The sequence below is a fragment of the Aythya marila genome, assembly GCF_965140915.1.
Source record: "Aythya marila genome assembly, chromosome: 3".
Taxonomy (NCBI): Eukaryota; Metazoa; Chordata; class Aves; order Anseriformes; family Anatidae; genus Aythya; species Aythya marila.
In genome coordinates, this window is record NC_139044.1 from 93454212 (window position 1) to 93478701 (window position 24490).

At 38.1% G+C, this 24490-nt stretch overlaps 1 protein-coding gene across 38 annotated transcripts in view; it reads left to right on the top strand.

Moving 5' to 3' along the window:
* DST (dystonin) overlaps positions 1-24490 on the top strand; it is a 295359-nt gene that overhangs the window by 252103 nt on the left and 18766 nt on the right. For all 38 annotated transcript variants that reach the window (XM_082758030.1, XM_082758004.1, XM_082757993.1 and 35 more), the window contains 13 exons: positions 40-141; positions 1624-1797; positions 2592-2747; positions 5111-5308; positions 5797-5925; positions 9027-9197; positions 10566-10721; positions 10946-11152; positions 12810-12929; positions 17225-17394; positions 17947-18106; positions 19598-19792; positions 20979-21107. In XM_082758030.1, coding sequence (XP_082614156.1) covers positions 40-141; positions 1624-1797; positions 2592-2747; positions 5111-5308; positions 5797-5925; positions 9027-9197; positions 10566-10721; positions 10946-11152; positions 12810-12929; positions 17225-17394; positions 17947-18106; positions 19598-19792; positions 20979-21107 — 2067 coding nt within the window. The remainder of the gene's footprint in view (positions 1-39; positions 142-1623; positions 1798-2591; positions 2748-5110; positions 5309-5796; positions 5926-9026; positions 9198-10565; positions 10722-10945; positions 11153-12809; positions 12930-17224; positions 17395-17946; positions 18107-19597; positions 19793-20978; positions 21108-24490) is intronic.

A 24490-nucleotide genomic window follows, 5' to 3' on the forward strand; every position in this document is an offset into this window, starting at 1 on the left:
CTCTCTGCTCACGCTTGAATTTCATGCTATGATTTTCAGGCAATATTTGACTGGGTAGACATTGCTGGCATCAAGTTAGCGTCTATGTCCCCAGTTGGAACAGATCTGGAGACAGTGAAGCAGCAAACTGAGGAACTGAAGGTATGAACTAGCTATTTATTTCATTTGCATTTCCATCCGTCTGAATTTTCCTGCATTGTTTAGTGCTTTTCTGCATTCTCCAGACTGAGAAGCAATTTTCATTTTCAATTTTTAGTTTTTTAAAAAAATGTATCTGTATGAAAATTTCAAATAATGTTTCATTGCAAAGTTTGCATTTTAAAATACGTGGCTCAAGGCTTTGGAATAGATTTTGATGAGACTGTTTTATTCTGTGACTATGTTCAGATACTCGAAAAATACTTTTAATAACATTAGTTCTCTTTCAAAGGCTGTAAGGTTATGAAGAGAGTTCTTTTGCTATGACATTTAAATTTTCTGGCTTCCACCAATGTCCTGCTTAGAACAGAGTTAATTTTCTTCCTAGTAGCTGGTAGAATGCTATGTTTTGGCTTAGGATGAGAAGAGTGCTGATAACACCCCGATGTTTTAATTGTTGCAGAGCAGTGCTTACACCAAGCCAAGGACACCTCAGCTTCTTGCTCTGTCCTGCAACGGGCAGGCTGGGGGTGCAGCAAGAGCTGGGAGGGGACAGACCCAGGACAGGAGACCCAAACTAGCCAAAGGGGTATTCCATACCATCCGACGTCATGCTAAACAATATATAGGGATGGCTAGCCAGGGCAGGGGGGCCGGACTCCTCGGCGTTAGGCTGGGCATCGGTCAGCGGGTGGTGAGCAATTGCATTGTGCATCACTTGTTTGTACACATTATTATTAGTAGTACTATTATCATCATTGTATTATTATTGTTATTGTTATTATTATTTTCCTGTCTTATTAAACTGTCTTTATCTCAACTCACGGGCTTCACTTTCCATTTCTCTCCCCCATCCCAGAGAGGGAGGGGGGAGGATGAGTGAACGGCTGTGTGGTGTTTAGCTGCCGGCCGGGTTAAACCACGACAACCATAAACAATTTTCTTGATGTTCTGAGAGGCACACCTCCAGAGCTTCACTTCTGCCATTGCTGACTTTCTCTAAATGTTTAACTGTATCACATCATTCCCAATACATCCAGTAAGCTGTAAATCAAAATTTCAGACTTAGAATCCTGTCTGTATTGATCTATGGCTAAGCAAACTCTTGATGTTGGTAGACTGCTCTACAAATTTTAGATAAAAAGCAGGGATGTATAATAACTGGGGGATGTTCCTGAATTGTACCATATTTTTTATATACAAACAAGAGAGATCATTGGAGAGGACTTTCATATTGGAAATCTTTGTCATCCTCTGCTCACAGTTAGCAGTATCTGGTGGGATAGTAAGACGTTGCATATTTTCACTTAGCTGGACCTGAGTGGATTATCAGTATCTTATATGCATTTTGATCCAGGAAAACAAAGCCCTAGATCTATGAAAGTTGACAGTGATGCATTATTACTGTAAATATTGCTGTACTGTGCTATACTCAAGATCATTGCTTGTGATATGTTTATTTGTATTGTTTTCTATTTACCATAGCAATTTAAAACAGAAGCTTACCAGCAGCAGATAGAAATGGAAAGACTGAACCATCAAGCAGAACTATTGCTGAAGAAAGTAACACAGGAAAGTGACAAGCACACTGTTCAAGACCCTCTCTCAGAGCTCAAACTAATGTGGGATAGCCTAGAAGAAAAAATTATAAATAGACAGGTAAATAAACCTGAAGGTGGGGGCTTCATTCATGACTTGGATTTGTGAGAAAAGCTTTTCCTTATGCATAATGTTTGTATCAATTTACATATTTAGTCTTTTTGGTTTGGAAATTACAGAACTATGTATAATGGAATTTGAATTTCATAACTTACTGAGTTGCTTTTATGATTTTTTTCAACCCTTAGTATTTTTTGTCACTTCTTCTGTCGGCAGTGTCATGCCAAATCATTATTATTTCATTTTGGCTATTTAATGACATCTTAAGTAGCAGTTGAAAACATGTTTATATGTGAAGAAAAAAAAAGCTGCTGAACCAAGCACTTTTTCTTAAAACTTTAGTACTGTTTCACTACTCTACACAACATTAAATTGTCAAAAAGAGTTGAAGATGCAGTGCTTTGAAGTGTGTTTTTTTCCTCTAAATTGAATCATTTAGCTGTGAAGAAAAAGTTTAAAGAAGTCCGTGCAGCAAGATGCATTTATATTTAAATTACATTTTAAATGATGAAAACTTCTGTCATATCTCTGATGAGAGGACCTTCAATCTTAACTCTGCTCTGGTTACATGGCATCTTCAGAGGTCAGGAATTTAAGCCTAGGATGTCAGGCTTTACAAGGGAATTGCTAGCTCAGCTCTAACTATGATGCAGTTGGATAACTGTTTGTCTCTGTTTTTTATGCTATCATATGCATGGACTCCACTCTGGAGTATGGTGACTAATGGTAATTTAAGCTGATTCAATAGCATCATGAAACCGTTTTATTGTTAATTTATTTTATTTTTACTATAGCACAAGCTGGAAGGTGCCTTGTTAGCCTTGGGGCAGTTCCAACATGCCCTGGATGAGTTACTGACGTGGCTGACGCATACAGAAGACTTGCTGAATGAACAGAAACCCGTGGGTGGAGACCCCAAGGCTATTGAAATTGAACTTGCCAAACATCATGTATGTAATTATAATGAATATGAACTGAAATGTTTTCTGAGGTTTATCTTAGAGATGAGTCTTGTAGTAAAACTTTGCACTTGATAAATAATTCCCTATAGAGATTTTTCAAGATGCTGAAATTCAGGCTTAGAAGAACTAACATCTTTTTGTTTGCTTCTCTATATTCCTTCTTCCTTGCATGTACCACACAAGTGGCATAGGTTTTAGCCAAAAACAGCAGCTCACCCTGGCCTCCCCCTTTATTCACTTTTGTTTGATCCAGGGAGATCAAAAGTCATCAAACCTGTTACTCTTCCTGAAGCAATACACTCTTGATTAGTTGTTAAGGCCACATCTTACAAAACATACTTCACCTTTATACAGCTTTGTTCTTTCTTATCAGAAAAAAAATATTTTGATTTTTAGCTCTGAGGTCTGCAAAATTGTATCTTAGTTGGGTCTAACTAGAACACAGAATGCTGCTCTGAATCTCTTAGCAAATTTTAGGGGTATCCATATCTTCATCTTATTCTCCTTGCTACATACAACATAAGGGGTTTTTTTTGGTGATGGTGGTGTTTTGTTTTTTTGTTTGTTTGTTTGTGTGTTTGTTTCAGGATAGTTAGTAGCTAAATTGGCATTGGAGCCCATGGAAGAATATTTCCATTATTCATTTATTTTGAAGAGTATCTCTAAAGAGCAAGCGATCTTCTCTACTTGTTTGTGTGGCTCAGTGCTGTTCACGATGATGTGTTTTTTGTAGGCCTGAAGATTTCATGCTAACCTCATAAATCCTCTCCTGCCATTTAGTTTTTGGCTTGCATATGATGTGAAAAACATTCTTATTCAGAGTTAATTTTTGGCTTAGAGAGTATAGATTGAAATTGACAATACACAGATAATTAAGGCATTTTCATTATATGCCACTATGCAGCTTCTGAAGCCTTTTGGGTAGTCAGTTGGAACTTGGGCAGAGTGAAATATATGCATGCCCTGTGTGACTACTGATAGAAACAAGGCCTTTAAAAATAATAATAATTACAAACCTAGCTTCCACTCCATGAACCTTTTATATGTGTTTTACTACTGAAGAAGCATCCAGACATCAGTTATGACTTCATCTGCCTTTAGTACTGAAGGAGTTCAGCAAACACATGAACCAATCTACTTCCGTTTCGTAAAACAGAGTTTATAGGTTAGGAAGTTCACACGGTAGTGCATCCTGTGGTAGTCTGGAAAAACATCCATCTCCTGAATAACTTTGGACAGAATAAACCTTGTTCCTAGTGAGCCTCAGTAGGAAGGAAGGGATAAGATTCATCTGCTTGTGTGAATATCCCCTTTTTTTTCCTGTCAGGAAAATAAAACAACAAATACCTTCCAGTGCATAGCCTAGAAGAATTAATGCAAGTGTGATACACATATGTGCACCTTGTGATACCAGGACTACTTGTAACTTGCTTTTTTATCAGGTGCTTTGTATGTTTTATTTGAAAGTTCTTCTGTTTTTAGCTTTTTTTTTTTTTTTTTCCTTATACTAGCATTTTGATGGAGATAAGTTTGAACCAGTGGAAGAGAGCAGTCATAAAGTTTGACTTTTTAAGTAGTGTTTTTCATTCCCTTCTTAACCATTTCACACATCTTTTTCTGTTCTTTATTCCTGGTATTTCAAAGGCTTCCATTAATCTTAATGAAATCTTTCTGAAAACAGTGTCTTTTTCCCAATTGTACTTTTTTGTCCTTGGTGGTTTTACTGTGGGTGGTGGTAACAGGTTTTAAAACAGATGGAGATTTTGTCGTGTTAGTATTATAGTCGTTCCCCAGCTCTTAGGACAGTTGAAGTGTCCTGCTAGCCTGTCATAACACAAAGTTGGTTGTAGACCTGAAATGCCAGAAAAGACATCGTGGCAGTCAGAAGATTGTTGCTCCCCTCTCTCTTCTCTTCTTAGCCTACTGCTCCAAGAGTAATCAGCAATAGTATGTGTAACATTGGTTTCACACCTTGCCCTCAAAACCAAAGAAGAGTGTTATTAAAGAAAAGGATGTAGTAAACGAAGGAAAGTGAGGTAATACTGGATGTCTCAGAAGTGATTCTTCACTAGCAGTGCCGGAAAGCTTTTGTAATTTCAGGAAGTTATTTATTCATAAAGAATACTTTTTTTTTTCCAATATATAACAATAAAATACAGCATTTTGGCAGATTAGTCTGTTACCGCTTTTGAGTGAAGTAAGATTAGTTATTAGCATTAATCACTAGTACTTGTGGTGATTTTAAACTATTGCCTTGTAATTGGGTTAGAACTAGTTTGGTTGCTATGTTTGCCTTCCTTCCATAACTTATCAGCATGGCCAGTCACAGGTGCTGTGTGTTACAATTGTAGGTGCTACAAAACGATGTTTTAGCTCACCAGTCTACAGTGGAAGCAGTTAAGAAAGCTGGAAGTGACCTGATTGAATCAAGTGCTGTTGAAGAAGCAAGTAATTTACGGAGCAAGTTGGAACTTCTGAATCAGCGCTGGCAGAATGTGTTGGAAAAAACAGAACAAAGGAAACAGCAGCTGGACAGTGCCTTGATCCAGGTGAACAGGAAATGATCAGATAGAGATAACTCAGAAAAAATGTCTTTTTACATGAAATACATAGATGCATGTATTAGAAGTTGGCCTAAATAAAAAAATAGATGCTCCTAAATTTGGAGAAAGTTTGGAACCAACTGTATCTTCCACAGCTGGCCATTGTCTTTTGTAGTGCTGCATCAAGACTTTAGTTTTGACCTATGTGTTTTTAAAAGGTGAAATTTCTGTGTAGGTATATTAATCAGGGAAAACATTGATCTCACAGTTGCTCATTTAACTTTCTTTCAGGATTTCCATAATTTTTGTTTTTATCATTTATGATAAATGCAGTTAGCTTCAATTTTGTTTTTCCTTTGCTTTTTTTTTCTTTCATTTCCTCCAATTATTGCAAATACCTGATTGAATCTGTTGCCAGTATACTTTTGCATCTGAGTTAGTATTTAGAATGGAAAACATTTAAGTAAGCTCTAAAATGATATGGTGTAATTTAGGCCCAAGGTTTCCATGGTGAAGTTGAAGATATGCAGCAATGGCTGACAGACACTGAACGTCAGCTGTTGGCATCAAAACCTGTTGGAGGCTTACCAGAAACAGCAAGAGAACAGCTTAATACCCATATGGTAAGTATCAGTATTAGAATGCTTTGCAAATTGCATTTCAGGGCTAACTATCTTTCACGAGTGTTTATGGTAAATACAGAGCATGTTCTATATATCACAATGTCTGTACAGTATCTTAAAAAAAATTTAATGGCCTTCAAAACAACACTGTTATTTTCAGTGTAGTGAAGTAGTAACTTGGGATGTGCCCAAAGCAGAGCCATTAATAGTGTTGAGACTATAAAATAAGCTTTTTCATCCGTAGTTTCAGAAACAAAAACAGAAAGTGTTTACAGATTTTTTGGTAATTTGTATGCTTCTTTTCCCTTCTGTTCCCATAACTAGAATTGATGTTCTTTCTCAGATACAAAGATGAATCTAAAAGTGATCCACGTTCATTTGGACCTTGAATTAAGGGGTTCAATCCTTTATTCTTTATTTAACCAAAGCTGACATTGAAATCATCATTAGCACAGATGTAATAAGGAGTAATGGGTCATATAAACTCTGCTTTAATTAGAAATGGAAATCTGATCAGGATGTCTGAATTATTCCCTTCCTTCACTTCCTTCCTTTAAAAGAAAAACCCTATGGATTTTTCCCCTGTAGAACTATAGAGCTTGATAAAGGATGCCTTGACTTGAAGTCTTGAGGTAACTCAGGGGAATGTGGCTCCTGGTGCTCCACTTTTAGAAAATCATGCTGTGCTGCTAGGCCTGGATATAAGCCCAAACCCAGGGATCTGAACTCCTGACCTCCTGGCTCAGATGTAATAGTGATATTTTCTGAACTGTCCTTGAGCTCTAACATGCCTGACACAGTTTCCATTAAAACACTGCATTGTCACAGCTTCATAAATCAGGTTTTATTTTGGATTGATGCTAAAGGCCATTGCCCACAAATGTGGGGCATTTTTTTCAAAATTTAACGGCAACTATTTTTGAGAAGGGACGTTATTTATAGTTTTTGAATCAGTTATGACAGGAAACAAGCACAAAACACAGAAATAACATTGATTCTTTGACATCCCCCTCCCCTCAAATCTTTCTAATTTCGTGTTTTGAAAAAAAAAAAAAAAAAAAAAACAAACCACAGTATCAAAAAAGTAAAGAAACGACCTTTTTGTTCCTGCAAGGGTGGGGGCTGTCTAATCAAGAACCTGTGGGAGTCAGTGGAGTTCTTTCCATTTTTCATCCTGGGCCTGGAATCACACACAGAATTGCAGTTGATGTTGGAAGGGACCTCTGAGGATCACCTAGTCCAATCCCCCCTGCACATTGCATGGGATGGCGTCCAGGCAGGTTTTGGATATCTGCAGAGAAAGAGTCTCCACAATATCTCCGGGCTATCAGATCAAGCCCCAAAAAAAATTCACTGAAAAAGTTCAGGGTGTTTAGGGTATATTCTTCTACTATGCAAATCAATAAGCCATTTTCTATATTTCTTGCATTTACAGGTTGAGTAGTTAAGGAATCTTAAAACTGAATGTAATATTGTTAGAACAAGCATGAATGTGTCCCCAGTAATAGTAATCTATATGTACAATTGTTTCCTAACTGTACGTTTTTACAGCTGCAAACATCGTCTTGTTATTTTTTAATGTATTTAACTTTTAAAAAACAGGATTTGCTTTCAGTTTAGTTAAACTCAATGCATCTGTGCAGTTCTGTGTGAATTCTCTAGCTTTTTGGCAGCTGAAATGCTGAGGCCAGTTGTCCGGCTGAGAACAATTTGTCATAACTTCCAAATTCAAACTGCTCTTAAGGGATACAAACCATGTTCATTTGTGACCTGAAACTGAAAAGGAAATTTTACTATATTTTGTTGTCTTTCTTATTGGAAATAACATTACGAATCATCATCTTGAGCATAAGGTCTGTTTCTACAGTTCTGAATAAGGACTCAACTGCAATCAGTTCCCAAATGGAGTTGCGATTGGGTAGCATTTCCAGCTAGGGCAGCTCCAGGAATACAAGAGAGACGAAGCAATGTTATAGGACACCAACGGAAAAGGGGCTTAGAAAGAGGCCTCCTATCTCAGACTGAGCCTACCCCAGTGTTTGAGGCCACTCTTGCCATGTTGTGTCCCACTTGTGATGCACTCCCTATGTTGACTTCTGAGGGGTTCCCACACTGCAGTAGAATAAGGTGCTCTGGGGAGTTAGGGAAACCAGAAATATTTTTAGGAGTTTGGGAACATAGGAAGAATCGGGCTAGGTCACAACAGTTTTTCATGGACCTCAGGAAGAAAGAAAGGAAGCTTTCTGGCCTTAGCTCATGATTCAACTGAATTTCTACTTTGCCCTCCTCTGTAATCAGATATAAATAACCCTCTGTCCAAAACCTCTTACCCCAGAGAAAATGTTGGTTTTATGCTCTTTTCTTGGGGATAAGAGGAAAAAGTTATTTTCCTCCCATCAGCAAATCAATTATTGCTCATCTCCGGGAAGACATTCCTCACTTTGGAGCCTGTACCAACTTTGTTGGTGCATTTTGAAAGGTCTGTTGCCCCTTTGAGTCAGAGGGACATATATGAGCTCCAATTCTCTTGCCACCTCATCTTCAACATGGTTAAAAGAGAACAGTGAGTCCAATAGTTAGCAAGTAAAACAGTTATTACTATTATTTTTCCAGCTCTCTGTATATGTGTAAAATGTCTGCAGCGCTCTTGCCTAGTGAGCGAGGGAAGATACAGACAAAACAAAAGAGATGATGTACATTAAAGCAGCCCTCCCAAGTTGTCCCACCTGCTTTCAAAGGTGTGTGGGTAGGTTGGCTTTCAGTGAATGCTGACACTTTTTGTGTTGCAGCTACAGATGGACTGCAAAAAAAAAAAAAAAAAAGAGTTATAGCAAATCTTGTGCAATGAGATAAGTGCATAGTACTTTCTTTGCCAAGCTTTGGATCTCAGAAAAAAACATCTGACAGACAATACAAGTTCTCATTTCCTGAAGAATTGGGCCCTTTCTTTGCTCATTTGGCTTTTTATGAATTACATATGTTTCCTCTATTAGTCTTAATCATACCCGCAAAATGTTGGGGGAGGAATAAATACTATGCTAACATTTGTAAAGAGTATTGAATTTCTACCTGACTTATATTTTGTTGGTTTCTTTATTTAGGAACTTTGTGCTGCCTTTGAAGCCAAAGAAGAGACATATAAGTGTCTAATGCAGAAAGGCCAGCAGATGCTTGCAAGATGCCCAGAGTCTGCCGAAACAAATGTTGAGCAGGACATAAATAACTTAAAAGAAAAATGGGAATCAGTACAAACAAAGCTCAGTGAAAGAAAAGTATGTTTTTTACATAAAAATAGTAGTGTAAATAATGTATTTAGGACTGCTAGTATTTTGTCCTTTTACACATGCATACTTCCTTGGTCTTTTAGATCTAAAGTTGTAGAGAAATTTTGGAGAAGTCATTGGTATATTTAGCAAGTACTGGGAAAAAATGGGATTCTAGGAGTTTATTATCCTTATCTGGGGGTGAGGGCAGGTGAGAAGGGCAGAAGGTTGTTCCATAGAAATATGTTAACTGATACTGATGATACTCACTTTACAGGGTGAGGGCTTTTCTGGTTTTTACTACAGTGATTGTAGACATGAGAGAAGGAATTAAATTATTTGATCATTCAAGTTTATTTCCTTCTCTGTATGGAATTGCTGCATTAATTTTTCTAGCTTTTATCCATTTTTTTTTTGGTTAAAAATCCCAAACACTTGGCCGTCTGCCACTTAGTTCAAGTGACTGCCTTCTGCTCTACTGTAGATCAATACCATGATTTCACTGATGTGCAGCATACTTTTTCTTATTATTAACTTCATTTTGCTTTCATTCCTTCACGAAGTGTAGTGCATTTGTTCTACCTCAGTCAAACAATGAAGAAAGTCAATAATTACAAACAGAGGAACTTGAACTCTCTGTACAGCCCTTATGTGTGTAAAGCACAAATATTTAACTCACAACTTAGTCGTATTTTAAAGTGAGAATTCTGATGCATACTAAGGTAACTGCATAATGAAAGAGTGTCAGACTAATTAATACATAACATGAGTGCCTTCTTGCAGGAAGATGTAAGGTTGGAGTGCTCAGCTGAGCCAGCAGTACAACTGAAAATCTGACTGCTCTTTCATAGTCAACAAAAAACCCTGTATCCAAAAGTTGTCTCAGTTCAGGCAACCACAATGACAATTGTGCGTTGTTAAAGAGAAGTGTCTAGGCAAACTTGTTCTTTCTTTAGTGCAAGAGAACAAATAAGATGACCTCTTTGAGGCTCTTCCAAGTCTATTGCCACCTTAGATTTCTGATATTCTACAGGTTTTGCATACAAAATCTTAAATCCCTATGTCCCATTATGATTAACTACCAGAAGATGAAATGATCTAAAATAGAAAATGTATCCTACTACTACGTGCTGTATTTTACACTATCATACATAGTGTCACTGTTACTTTTCTATCTATCTCCTTTAACATGCTCAAATGCGGGCTATTATTTTAAAATACAAAACTCAGAAACTTGGAGTTGGGAAAATGCTTAAAAATGTTAAACTAAATGCTAAATTAAAACAGTTTACTCCAAAATGCTAAACTAAAATAGTTTACTTGGCTGAAGCCCCTGCACAATATCAAATTCTATTAAAATATGACCTATCTTTACAGACCAAACTGGAAGAAGCTCTTAATTTAGCAATGGAGTTCCACAACTCACTTCAAGATTTCATCAACTGGCTTACTCAGGCAGAGCAAACTCTAACTGCAGCTTCTCGGCCAAGTCTTATCTTGGACACTGTCTTGTTTCAAATTGATGAACACAAGGTATGTAAAGAAACAGATGTGTAATGTTTTTCTCCAGTTCTGCAGAGATACTTTAACAATGTTCAAACAAACCCTGTAACACTAGCACTTAGAAACATTTATTTTGTTTAAAATTGCATTTTATAGTCTTGCTACATCATTCCTTATCAGACTGTTTTTTTCGGTGTTTATCCAGCATATGAGCAACATAGTGTTTAGAGTAATTTTCTACTTTTTTTCCCAAGGTTTTTGCCACAGAGGTGAATTCTCATCGTGATCAGATCATAGAACTGGACAAAACTGGAACCCATTTGAAATACTTCAGCCAGAAACAGGATGTTGTCCTTATTAAGAATCTGCTGATTAGCGTACAGAGTAGATGGGAAAAAGTAGTCCAACGCTTAGTTGAAAGGGGAAGAGCTTTGGATGATGCAAGGAAACGAGCCAAACAGGTAATCGAACAACAGCTGTTGTACAATTCTTTGAACTTAGCTGAAATTACAACCAGACTCTTGAAGTATATGGTGCTTTAAAGCACACTTTCATGTAAGTCTGGGTTAGTGTAACAGGCTCTCGGTTAGTGGAGCAATTTCAGTGATTCAATCATGGTGCACTTCATTTGGAAGGTGCAAGCTTCATTTTCAACTTGAGCAGTGACTTCTGTCTGCAGTACGGGATGGTTTGAAAGAAGAAAGTTAGTGTGGCTTCCAGATGTAGATTAGTAGTGCCATCTGTCCTCAAAAAGAAGTTACACAATCGATCCCTTAGCTATTAAAGGACATGTCAAACCCCTATTAGTAGTCTGTGAGAATATTGCTTTGCATTTTCTTCTTGGGTTTACATTTTGCCCTAGTTAATACACATGATTTCTTCAATTTCTTTTGGTAGTTACTAGACCATTATCTCCCGTGTGGTAAGATTTCTGCGTTTATATCCTTACAAACCCAGAGAGGTTTTTACAGACTTCTCACCAGGGAGCATTAATTTTTTTCCTTAGACTCATGTTTCCCTCACTGAAGAACATAAATGATAAGATGCAAAATGTGTGAGAGGAATGTAATATATTGAAACATCAATAGGAAGTTCGAGCTTTTTTTAATCACATAGAGCTTTGGTTATGTTCACAGCCAAACCACATTCTCATGTTCGCTGTTACTGCCACGCAGCCCATAGAGTAAGAACTCTTCTGAGCAATAAATTAGGCCATAAACCAATCAAACATTATTCATTTTCCGGCAGTTTCTGTTGTGCATTCACACACGTGGCTGTTCTGCAATGAGATGGACAGTAGAGAAAATTACATCCCTGCATCCATTTACAGAGCTGAATACAATGAGTTGTATTCATTTAGGATAACAACTATCTGTACAGAGCAGGGGAGGAATACTTATGCCTGATCCACAGCCCTGAACACCAGGGTCCTAGAGACTTAACAGTTTTCTGAACTGGTTTCTTGTACTTTCATGTGTAGGCAGCCCAGGCAAGAAAAATTTTCCAGAGGCATGGAGAGAGAAATGACAGGCTTGGAAAAATCCTGTCCCAAAGGGCTGCCACTTTGTGAAAGCTGGTTGAATCTCGACTCTTTCCCTGCTTCCTTCCCTGAAGCACTGTTGTTGTTGAGAAAGGAAGGAAGATCAAGAATCTGTTCTGTGCCCGTCAAGATAGTACTTGATATAATGAGAGCATTTATGAACGTCTCAGGGAAAATCTTGGGCAATCATCCAGGCAGTTCTCTCCAGTGATTTACAGCTGTCATCCCATGCAGGCAATAGCTAAATCCCATTCTTGATGTATTTTGTATTCATTACTAAGAAGGTAGGAATCTAAGTGACCAACACATCAACAGAAGTTACCAGTGTGTCTGTGAAACATGCACACTAGGCATAGAGATTATGTACATTAAAAATTGCTAAAAAGGAGGCTAAGTTCAGTGGAACCCATGGTTGGGCCAGTCCCTCTTTGAGAAGCCTGGGAGAAAAATCGCACCAAACCTTTCCCAGGGTTTTGGTACTTGTTTGGCCTGTAAATAACTAGTCAGGGTTTAATGTTTATGAACTGTTTTATGCACCAGTGCATTTTTACATCTATGCAAATCTCACTTTCCTGTAGTTCCATGAAGCCTGGCACAAACTTATGGAGTGGCTGGAAGAATCTGAGAAATCTCTGGACTCTGATCTTGAAATTGCAAATGATCCTGACAAAATAAAGATGCAGCTTGCGCAGCATAAGGTAAGTCGTGACTGATGAAATGCAAGATGCCCACGGAGATGCAAGTCTCAACCTTGTACTGTTCAGTCAGCAAAGGAAGTAAACTTATGGCCTCGCTACAATGAAGAGTTTGTTAGCATTGAATTAAATGGTGGCGTGTTACAGGTGGGGAGTCAACAGAGCTCTTAACAGAACCTGGTCTGTGGTAGAATGGTTAATGACGAAGAGGAAAGACATAAAAATACAGCACCCCGGAAACTTTAAAAGAGGAATCTCTGAAGAGCTTATAGGCTTTTTTTTTCAGTCCTTACAACACAAACTTACCATCCAGTTACTTTGTTTGGTATTTTCCTTTTAATATTACAGGACTACCTCAAAAATAAAAAACAATCTTGCATTTTGATCGACAGCTGCTTTTTAAGTCAAGTAGAAGTAATAATAAAGTCCTCCATAAAGTACAGTGACACTGTTAGTAGAAAAGGTAGTTTCTCTGTATAGGATTAAAAATTCCAGGACCACCTTTCCACAAATGCAGCTACGGAGGAGAAAGTGTAAAAATCTCTGCCATTGACATGGCTTTTCAAACAAAAAAAAGTTGATGTAAAAATGAAGGAAGCTCTACAGTTATAGCAGACAGAAAAAAATGAAGGACAGACAAAGCTTCATTTTTACTTTTGTAAACAGCCTAAAATAATGTATTAGGGAAGATTCAAGTGGGTGACATAGAATCTTCAGAGACAGGCTGTGTCTAAAGATTTATCTTGGAGCAGTTTCATCAGAGACAAGTATTGAAATATCACTTATTTTTCTGGATTTTGGCATATATTTACTTTTACTTTTCATGTTGACTTTAGAGTACTGCATTTATTTCTGTTATTTCATTCTGCACAATACCTAAGGTTTTGCATCTCAGCTCTCTACACCCTCTGTGTGTAGTTTCTGATAATTGCTTTTACCTCTGATAAGTTTTTACCCTGAGCATTAATGATTGGTTACTGCATCAGTCTGCTGCACATTTTTATCATCTCTCAGCTTCCATGATGATATAAGTATTTTTTATCAAACAGGATAATAATATTCTACTTTATATGGGGAAGTTGGCTGCAGGTCAAACAAAAATAGTTTTACCTACGTTTGGTGTTAAAACTTTTAGATAAAACCTGCATTAACATTCTGTTATGCTAACTCTGCAATTTCAGTTTGTTCTGGGCTAGGTGGTGTTGCCAGAACTTGAAGTCAGCTCTGAGGATTTAGAAAAACCTCTATTAAGATCTTCTTTCTTGTATTGTCTGACTCTATCAATCTTTTAATCCTTCCACTCCTTTTTTTTTTTTTCTTTCTTCTTTATATAAAAAGTTCAAACTCCTCACAAGTATGGTGAACACATTGTGACTTAGCTTTGAGGTCCTTTTTGGCCCTGGGGATTGACACACTGTCTTAATTCTCCTCCTCTCTTCTGAAGTTTTAAACTTGATAGCCTACTTGTTCTCTGTACCTACAGCAGTACATTTTACGAGCCCAAACTTCCTCAAACAGGCTGTCAGATTCATCAGTTCCCCCAGTGACAGATTTTCTCCAGGTTCTTTTCGTATAGCATACCTGCAGAGAATAGCTGGTTAAATTGCTTGAATCTCCTTTAGTATAAGGAATGGGCTGGAACATAGCATGGGGGCATTAGGATTGAAACTGGTTATTCGGAGCAAAAAGATGAATGTATACGAGAGAGGGAGTTTGCTGAACTCTGTGACTTTAAACTTCAAACAACCCCCCCCCAAGAAATCAACTCAATTGTTTTTTAACGAGCTGTCAAACCTCCCAACACTGCAATGTCCTTCCTTGTATTTTGAATCTTTTCCTTCCACTCCCACATAGACCCTCTTTTGTCTGTCTTTGTCTTTTCTGTCCAGCCTTGAAGGTTTCCTTGCTCCATTTAGCTAGTGATTTTACTATCTAAACCGAGTGTGTGCTGTGTGTGTGCTGTAAGCAATGATTTGGACTCACTCTTTGCCAGTTGTTACTGCCAAAAAAAAAAAAAAATGCCCCGAAAGAGAAAAGCCAAGATATGTTTTCTTTCTCACTCATATCTAGTGCACTGCCAGGGACTTTTGGGGGGTTATTCATGGTCTGTTTATCTGAAATTTTTCCTCATTTTTAGAAGTCAGGAGTGGAAAATCCCTTACTAGCTTAGCCAATCCAGTCCCGCACTAATGCTGAATGTTCCTTACAGTACATTTATGTGAACCTAACTGATTCTATCTGTATGGTCTTGCCTGTCTTCATTAGAAGAAGATAAATAATTAATTATTGAGATTTCATTCATCTCTTGGCAGCTAAAATGTCTTAAACCAAAATCTACTCTCAGCTATACCTCTGTGAAATCGAATTCAAGTAGATTTGGTACAGTGTGTGCAGTGCCTCAAAGAGTGAATTGACTGCAACCCTTTGTTCACCTTTAAATCTGTTTTTAATATATGCTCCTCCCCTGACAACAATTTCATTGTGTTTCTTTGTGCAAATCAAGAAACGTTGTGCATGTAGCTTTAAGTAGTTAATGAACCCCATCAAACAACGGGAGCACTAATGTGTGCGTCATTTGTTTTGAAGAAACTCTTATAAGGATCTGGTTATTTTAATTTTGAAAAGGCTTTTTATTTCTGTAACAGCTCGAGGTTGACAATGGTGTTTGTATTCTTTCTTAAAACACGATTCCTTGTTTTATGTGAGGAAAATGAAAGGACAATAGGGAGATACTCGATTACAAAACAATTGCTGATTTTTTTTAATAGATTCTAAACCTCAGTTCCCTCTGGACCCTGAAATAACCATAAAATCAGGACAGGGCAGTGCAAACTATTGAGTAAGATTTAAATAAGGAACCTTGAATCACCCTAGGTAAAGTTAGCGTACCATCCCCATGTCACAACCCAATGCCTCATACTTCACACACCTCCACTGCACCTGAGCTTTCCCTGGTGTGAATTCACATCTAAAATGAGCAGATGGCTGTGTGAACGGATAGGAAAGCTGGTGAAAGAGGCATGAGCTACCACGGCACAGGCTAGTGCAGAGCAGCTGGGAACAGCTTGCAAGTTGGAGATGAGCAGTCGTGCATGTGCTGGCAGTGACCATGTGAAGTCTTTGCAAGCTTTATGTGCCCTCAGGAATTATTAAGAATTTTAACTGGTAATCATTTCCATGCTGGATTTTATGATATTAAACATCGCTCTGAGAATCAGGTGGAAAACCATTTTAGCAAACATTGAGCAATAACTCTTTCGGCCTGGTATTTTTTTATTATTTTTTAATTAAAAAAAAAAAAAGAAAAAAAATGTCTATATATGAAGTTTCTAAAGCAACGTTTGGATTTTTTTATACTGTTTTCCTACTAGCAGTTCATGAAGGTGTGAATTAAAGCACTTCAAGCATTACTACCATTCATGAGCTACTGTGTAAAGTTGATTTTATCCTTTGGTAGTGTTCAGTTACTTCATTATTTACTCTGTCATTCTGTTGACTTCTCTGCTGATATCAGAAGTTTCTGTATGTTCCTCTGCGCCTGTGCAAAGCTTCTGGAAGCTCTGTGCAGCAGAAGCAGTCAGAGCAGGCTGGCAAATGCAGCTGCTGTGTCACCATCACTCTTCCAGAGTTCCTGGATTACAGTAACCTGTTTATGATCATGACTTCCAACCCAAACTGTGTTGTTTGGGAAGCCATCTGGCTGCTTCTTGTACCTAAATCTGTATATTTTTGGCATACAGTTCTTCCCAATTGTAGTAGGCTTCAGTCTTAGGAAGGTTAAATGCTCATGGATGGAAGAAGTTCCCCATTTTGTTCACACTGAGATAAAACAGAGTAATGTTTGTCGCCTCCAGGGTGCTCTGCGCTACTTTGAAATCTTAAAATACATAAATGTAGTGTGAAGAGTGCTCAGTTCATAGTTCCCAAACTAGAAGCCCTTTCACATTCTTCTGAACAACCAAGGCAGCCTCTTACTGAAAGTTAGGTTGTAGGAATTATGGTAAGACAGGAACCATCCCTCATTGAGGGAGGAGTTTCCTAGAGTTGTTCCTGTAGGTGTAGAGCTGTTTCTTTTCGCAGAGAGGGATGAAAGGCATGGCCTGTGCTAGCATCAAGCTTTGTAGAATTTCAGCTACACTGTGTGGCACTAGCAAACTAAAAACTTAGCATTAAGCTTAACATTTTCTTGCAGCAACATTGATTATTTACATTGCAAATGATATGGCAAAAATTGATTAACTGTGGACTGTAAGTAGTTGATGCTATATGGGTGTTTTCTTTTTCTTCCATGTTTATAGGAATTCCAGAAATCTCTTGGTGCCAAACACTCTGTGTATGATACCACAAACAGGACTGGACGCTCCTTGAAAGAGAAAACTACTTTGGCCGATGACAATCTGAAACTTGATGATATGCTGAGTGAGCTAAGGGATAAATGGGACACAATTTGTGGAAAATCAGTAGAAAGGTAAATGAAAGCCAATCTAATTATTGAGCAGATAAGAATAAGGCTTACAAGAATTTTTCAGGCTTCTGTTTTGGCTTCTGTTGCACAGAAGTAAAACCAGAGTGGCTAGCGTGTCTCATAATTAAGAGTGGGAGGGAGGGGGAGAGGAACAGTTGAGCGTTCCTCATCTGTTTGAGGAACCTGCTTTGTGCTGGTCAGTACAGACTGGATAAAGCCCCATTAACCTAATTGGTAAATTCCCACTTGAGCGGTGTCTCCTACGTGTCTGCCTCAGGAGCCACTGTGTCTGAGGGCAGCATGGGGAAGCCAGGAGAATGTTGCCTCTTTCGGAGACAGCAGAACGTGTGCATTGCCTGGGACTGTTCAGAGCCCCAGGAAGCATTGTGTTCATCCCACTGCAGACCTACGCTTTTGTTTTTTTCCCCACTATTTAAAAGGGGAAAGAAACACTAATTTAGAGCTCTTGTTTGTTAGCATTTTATGCTGAAAATTTTTTCCTTATGATTTTTAACGAAGTTTATCCTTTTTGTTGTGTTCATTTTTTCCCCCCAGACAAAATAAACTAGAGGAAGCCCTGTTATTCTCAGGACAATTTACTGATGCTCTGCAAGCTCTCATTGATTGGTTATACAAAATTGAACCCCAGCTAGCAGAAGATCAGCCAGTACATGGAGACATTGATTTAGTGATGAACCTGATTGACAATCACAAGGTAATTCCAAATAGATTCTCCTTTTTTAATTTTTAGACTGCTCATAAGTGTAGTCTTTTAATGCTAATTCATTTTTTGGCTATTCTGTAATTTTAGAAACGCGGAATATTTTTATGACATAAACATGTTGACAATGGAAAATGCTATAAAACAGACTTGGAAGCAAGGAACTTGTTAATAACTCGTTGGCACCAATTAGCATTGAGATACTCAATTTAATGCTGCTATCTTGTGTATTTATAAATATGTCAAGAAGCACAACTGTGCATTTATGAATGTGTGTATATGGAAAGAAGTGTCAAAATTGATTTTACTGGAAATCTTTTGGGGAAGAAGAGAAAGGGTTTTATTCAGTACATGTGCTAACCAAATGTCCAGTGCAGTTGTTGTGACTCCAGCAGCCTTTCTGAAAAGGCAGCAGTGAGCATTTCAAACCTGCAGAGCTGCTGCATATTCACAGAGAAAAGCAGTTGCAGTGCTTAAGTCGTGCATGGGAGTACACAACTAGACGACGACGACCCAGGAAACCTACACTGGCTGCAGTATTTTGTCAGTGAAGTGTCTTTGAAGAAGGGAGCATGTAGGGGATCTAGGGCTGCACCTCTGAATCGCAGTTCTGGAGTTCTGTTCAGTATGTCAGAAGAAATGGCTGTTGAAGTTACTACTAGTGACAGGGTTAGAGCACTGGAGTCTGGGAGGCTTACAGGATGAAGGTCTCCCTCTTCTTCCACCAGTGACTTCCAGTATCCAAACACTGCTTGGTGAGAAGACAGCTTTGTCTCTTGTGAGGAAAAAAGTATCTAGAAATGCAGGTTATCTATAAAAATTACCCTGAAATGTACTAGAATTGCTTCTGAAGTCCAAATGCATAGCATAACTACATCATAGTCAGTGGCACAAGATTTGCAATTTACATTTTGTCTTACTTCCTTTTAAGAGGTTCCTTTGTGAAAATGGAGCTTGTTCCAGCCATGAATGTGAACATACTCTCACATAAATATATGAATACGTACAGATTTACAGCCCTACAGCCTGACCCCCAGATGAAGTTTTATTTCTGTTTTTATGATTTTTCAACCTTCTCCTTGATTGTTTGCAGTTTATCTGATCTTTTTTTGTGCTGTGGCAGTCTTGCACATTCATCACTGTGTCAGATCAATTGCTTTGATAAAGAGCTTAAAGCCAGTGTGGTAAGAAGGCTGGATTTCCCATGCATTGCATCAGGATGCGTTGTTCCCAGGATCTGCCTGACATTTCCCTCCTAGATTCCAGTTTCATTAGGATAGGGTGTAAATATCTTCATATGAAATCTAGTGAGCAGAACTTGTGCATTTTGTGTCATTTGCACTTACCATGGACTGAACTATGCATTTAATATTTTGATATATTCTTATAACCAGTAGGCTTTTTGTCGTTTTCTGTAATTGTTATCATTATGTGTTATAATTACATTATTGAATTAAAAATTCCAAACATATTTGGTGGTCCTAGGTTTTCCAGAAGGAGCTGGGAAAAAGAACAAGCAGTGTCCAGGCTCTGAAGCGCTCTGCCAGAGAGCTGATAGAAGGCAGTCGAGATGACTCCTCCTGGGTCAAAGTCCAAATGCAGGAGCTAAGCACCCGCTGGGAGACAGTTTGTGCCCTGTCAGTATCCAAGCAAACGCGACTGGAACAGGCTCTCCGACAGGTAAAAGAGTGCTGCTGATTCCACATCTCCTATAGGTCAAGCAGAGAAAATACTGCACAGTGTAGTTGAAAAAAATCATTTCATTTTCACTTCATGTCATTCCATTTCGTTCAATTTCATTTGAAAACATTCATTTTCTTGTTCATGCGTTGTTTACCTTGTCTTTGCCCCCTTACCACAACACATAAATAATACCTGTTAGTACTTATTATTACTATTAGTAGTAGTCTATACCACAAATGAAAACCAAATGTTTCAAAAGCCTTACCATCTAAGGAAATCACTGAAGTTACAGACAAGCATGAAGTTTGATTAAGAACTATGACCCCCTCACAGGAAGCTGGAGATTGCAGTCATGCTTATGCCCTTTGTGCCTTATTAGAAAGAAGTAAATTTATGTACTAAAAACTTGTTTACATTGGCACAATTACAGAAGAAATTGAGCTGTGCTGAGTGCACTCAAGAACCAGAGCAGTCTATCCGTGTCAGTATTGGCAGGTACCAGTCCCAGATGAACAGGCCCATCTGTATTGGTTGCAGACCTGAGATGTCTGCGCTGCTCGCACAGACATACAGCTTGGGTTGATGCTAGCTTGAGGTTCCAGTAACAGTGATGTATCCACTGCGTACAGGATTCCTGCCCTGCTTTTCCTAGGGTGCTGTGTTTGCCCATCTACCTGGTATCTCAGCAGGAACAACTCTGAGCTACCTCAAACACTGATTGTGTCTGATTGTGGCTGTGCCCAAAGGTGCGACTTTCTTGTTCTTTCCAGTCTTGAAAGGGTCAGTCACTAACAGGCTGTCGGTTAATTTTGCTTAACCAGTGATTTAGGCTATGCAGAAAATACAGTTCTCATCTCTCCAGCTGGTCCATGAAAGCACGTCCCATGTAATTTGTCAGCATAAAGGCATGACATTCTCAACTGAGCTGCAAATACACTATAAATCAGATAGCTAAAAGCATGAGCAGGCTTTTAGGCTTCCTATAATTTTTTTGGGAAGCATGAGATATTTTTACGGTTATGAAAATGTAGTACTGTATATCACTGACTTTTTAATGGAAAGTTAATGTGCCAGTACTGCTGCGTGATTAATGGCTCCAAATCTGGGCTCAGTCTCCTTGTGTAAGCTGCAGCGTGTCTGTCAGGTCCCCTCATCAGTGACCGTGACTTCTTGTGTTTAACAGGCAGAGGAATTCCACTCTGTTGTTCACGTCCTCCTGGAGTGGTTGGCAGAGGCTGAGCAGGCTCTTCGCTTCCACGGGGTCCTTCCAGATGATGAGGAGGCCTTGCGTACCCTGATAGACCAGCACAGGGTAAGTAAGAAAGTGAAGAGGGTCTCTTTGTTCTAATAATCTACTAGAATGTAAAGGAAAGGAGGCAGAGTTTATCTCATGTAATCACATCTAGCATCCAAGGTTTGTTTTTGCAGCTCTTTCTATTGAGAAAATTAGAAATTGAATGAATTTTGGTGCCCATTCTTGTGTTGGGCTGTTGTTTGAGTCAGATTAGCTTATTATATGAAAGTAATGGGCATTTAGGAAGTTGCTGTAATCATTTAGAGATAAATTCAAAACCCTCTGGAATATATGCTGCCTGACAATTCTAACACAGGCTGTTAGAACAGCAAAAGTATATCCATCTTCTCAGCACCATTGAGCTAAGAAGACCGTATACTTTCAAGGTCATTTGTAAATGTCAGCAGAATGATGTTGTCATCCATTAACCTCCTGTCACGGTGAAACAGCATGCTGTCATGCCTCATGTACATTAGGTACTGAAATACTGCAGTGCATTAGGTACTGCAGATACTAGATTACAGGTCACCAAACTGATTTTGCAGTAATGAAATGGGAAAGTGGCTAAGTCAGGAGCCTAACTAAAGAAATTTGGGTTCATATTTTCCCTCTCATACACGCAGGCATTTTTCATGCAGAACTTTTCCTTTTTAAGTGCAGTAGTAATAATACAAAAAATATAAAGTAAACATAAAATTGCATGTGATGTTACAGACCAGATTATAATAATAAAGAATGGTTGTTATTGCCACAAAGAAAGTTATAACCGTTACAAGCTTACAGGATGAAAAGTGGAAAAGCATCCTGTTTAAATTGAGTTAGGGAACAGTAGTACACTGAGCACACGCAGAATATGACTGCCTAACTGTTCTTAATAGGTAATTTTGAAGGTATTCAGATTGCAGCAGCATACATTTTGAAGAAGTTTTCAGATTTAATTTAGGGCCCTGAAAACTGGGTGTTACTCTTTAGCTGGCAAACATATGTAGATGTCAGTGAATGCCCATGTGGGGATGTTCACAGTAGCAACGCACTCTCTGATACAATTAAATTGGTCTTTTAGCTGCATTTCCTCTATTGCTACATTTTTTGGTTGTCTTAGTACAGAGGAAAAAGCTGAGTGAAATCTTACTTAGAAAACTGAAACATTAGAAGAAAAAAACCAACACATTGGTGGTAATGGAGTGTTAAATTTCTCCCTTTGCAATGTAGACTAACTAACAAAACATTTCTGTACAAAAGTTTGAAATCGTGCTGCCAAAACTGAAGCCAGAACTTTGAGCCTCAAACCAAAGCCGTTTGTCTCTGAGAAACCCTGTCCAGCTGGGGAGAACAATCACCAGAACAACGCAACCAAGCTCAGCGTCAGATGTGACTGCACAATACTTAAAATTTTCTAGTAGACTTTAGAAGATGTTCTGCCATCCACATTTTCTTTTTTAAAGGGCAAATAATTGACAATTGCTGTATTTCTATCTAACAAAGACTGTGGCACTGCTTCTTTGCCACTTAGTAAGCATGTATGTGAAAGGTCATTGAATGTGTGGTCTCTGTTCTTAAACTTTATTAATGTTAGCTTTTAAGGAGAAGACAAAAAGAAAAATGGTGTTTAAAACTAGTATCATATACTACATGTCTACGTTATTATGCTGTAATATTAATCTAAAAAATAGACTAGATTACTGTGAAACTATTTGCCTAAATATGAAATGTAACTTATTTTTATTACTCTGATTCTTGTAGAATAGTTTTAATGTGTTTGTATCCAGGTACCTGTTGAAAGGTTTCTTCATTAACATATTTTATCCAAATGGTCTATCTTTATGCCCATTACTTGGTATTGTTTGTTTTTTTCCTTGAACACTGCAAAAGATTTAATGATTTCTACTTAGCCAGTGAGATAAGCCACTCACCATTGTCTCAGGGACTGAACGGTGTAGCAAGATAATGCCCTGCATTAACTAATAAGGAGCATCCCATCTCCTCTCCCGTAAATATGTCTGTATCACTGGACTGCCACAGTGTTCGATACAATTGGTATCCTTTACCAAGGGAAAGCTTAATATCAAGGGAAAGCTTAACGTGTGTTGAAGAGTGTGAGATTGATTTGTTCAGGGAAAACAGTTGTTGCTATTGCCTGTTTTCTTCCTGGCCCTTGCTTCTTTTGGTAATCTGTCACTACAGCTCACCTCAACTTTTTCAGCACCATTCTGAGCTGAAGTATTGTAAGATCTCATGGGGTCTTATGAGAGTAGTGCTATGATTGAGTCTTAAACTCTGACATGAAAGAAACTTAGATCAAAATTAATTAATAATGAAACCCTGGATACACAGCCTCCCTATTCCAGGCATTTAGAACAAGGTACAAGAGACTTTTTTTACACTTTTATTTCATGATATTCTCACAGTTAATTTGTAGTGGCACAGGATAATGTAATTATGAGTTGTAGAATCTATTTTTACAATGTTCTGGTGACTTTGAAATTTATAATATCTGACTTGGCTGATCATTAATTTCTGGAATCTAAAATAACCTGTAGTGGGGGAGAGAAAGACAGTTAAGTTAAACTTCCAGAGACATGCTTCTATTCTGTAGCCCAATTAAAGATCTTAAAATATAAATAAAAACAATTCCACCAAGCACTGAGAGTAGTTAGCAGTTTCAATGCAAACTTACGCAACATTTAGACATAATGTAGTAGGCAGAATTGTAAAACCACTGTAGTAATAATAAGAAAAAAAAGTGAACTATAGAAAGGATGGAAAACATTTTAGTTTTGGGGGTTTTTCCCCCCTCACTTCAGTTCTGATCTTGCCACCCTTTCTTCTGCCAGACTCCCTAGGAACATCAGTGGCTATGAACTTGGATGGTCAGAGCTGTAAACATCCTTTTGCTTTTACAAGATTTTTCCCACATGGCAGAACCTCTGAAAACAGCTGGTTAATTAACAGCCCCTGTCTCTGTTCTCTCTGTCTCTCCTCTTTGGCTGCTGAGTTTTTCATATTTGTGTTAGTATAGCTGCTCCTGAAGTCCTCTGTCATCTTGTCTGAGCATGTAATTATAGTTGGACATTTCCAGCCTCTGTTAGGAGCCTGATAGTTTATTATGAAGAATTACTGTAACTGACAGACAAACTAAGTCTTCTGAAATGTTGCCAGTAATGATTCTAACCATTGCATGGCTGATTTACAGCGCTTCTAAAGTGCTGTGATTTTCTTTCTTTTTTAATAAGGGCATCTGTATTTCAAGTACTTACAGTATGGTGGAGTGGCAAGATAGGGTAAAGATTTTAAAGCTTCATTTAATACTTTGTGTGGAATAAGCTTTTCGAGCATTTTTTAACTTTTCTCAAAGAAACAAAACTTTCCTTTTTAAAAAAAAAAATATATTTTTTTCTTCT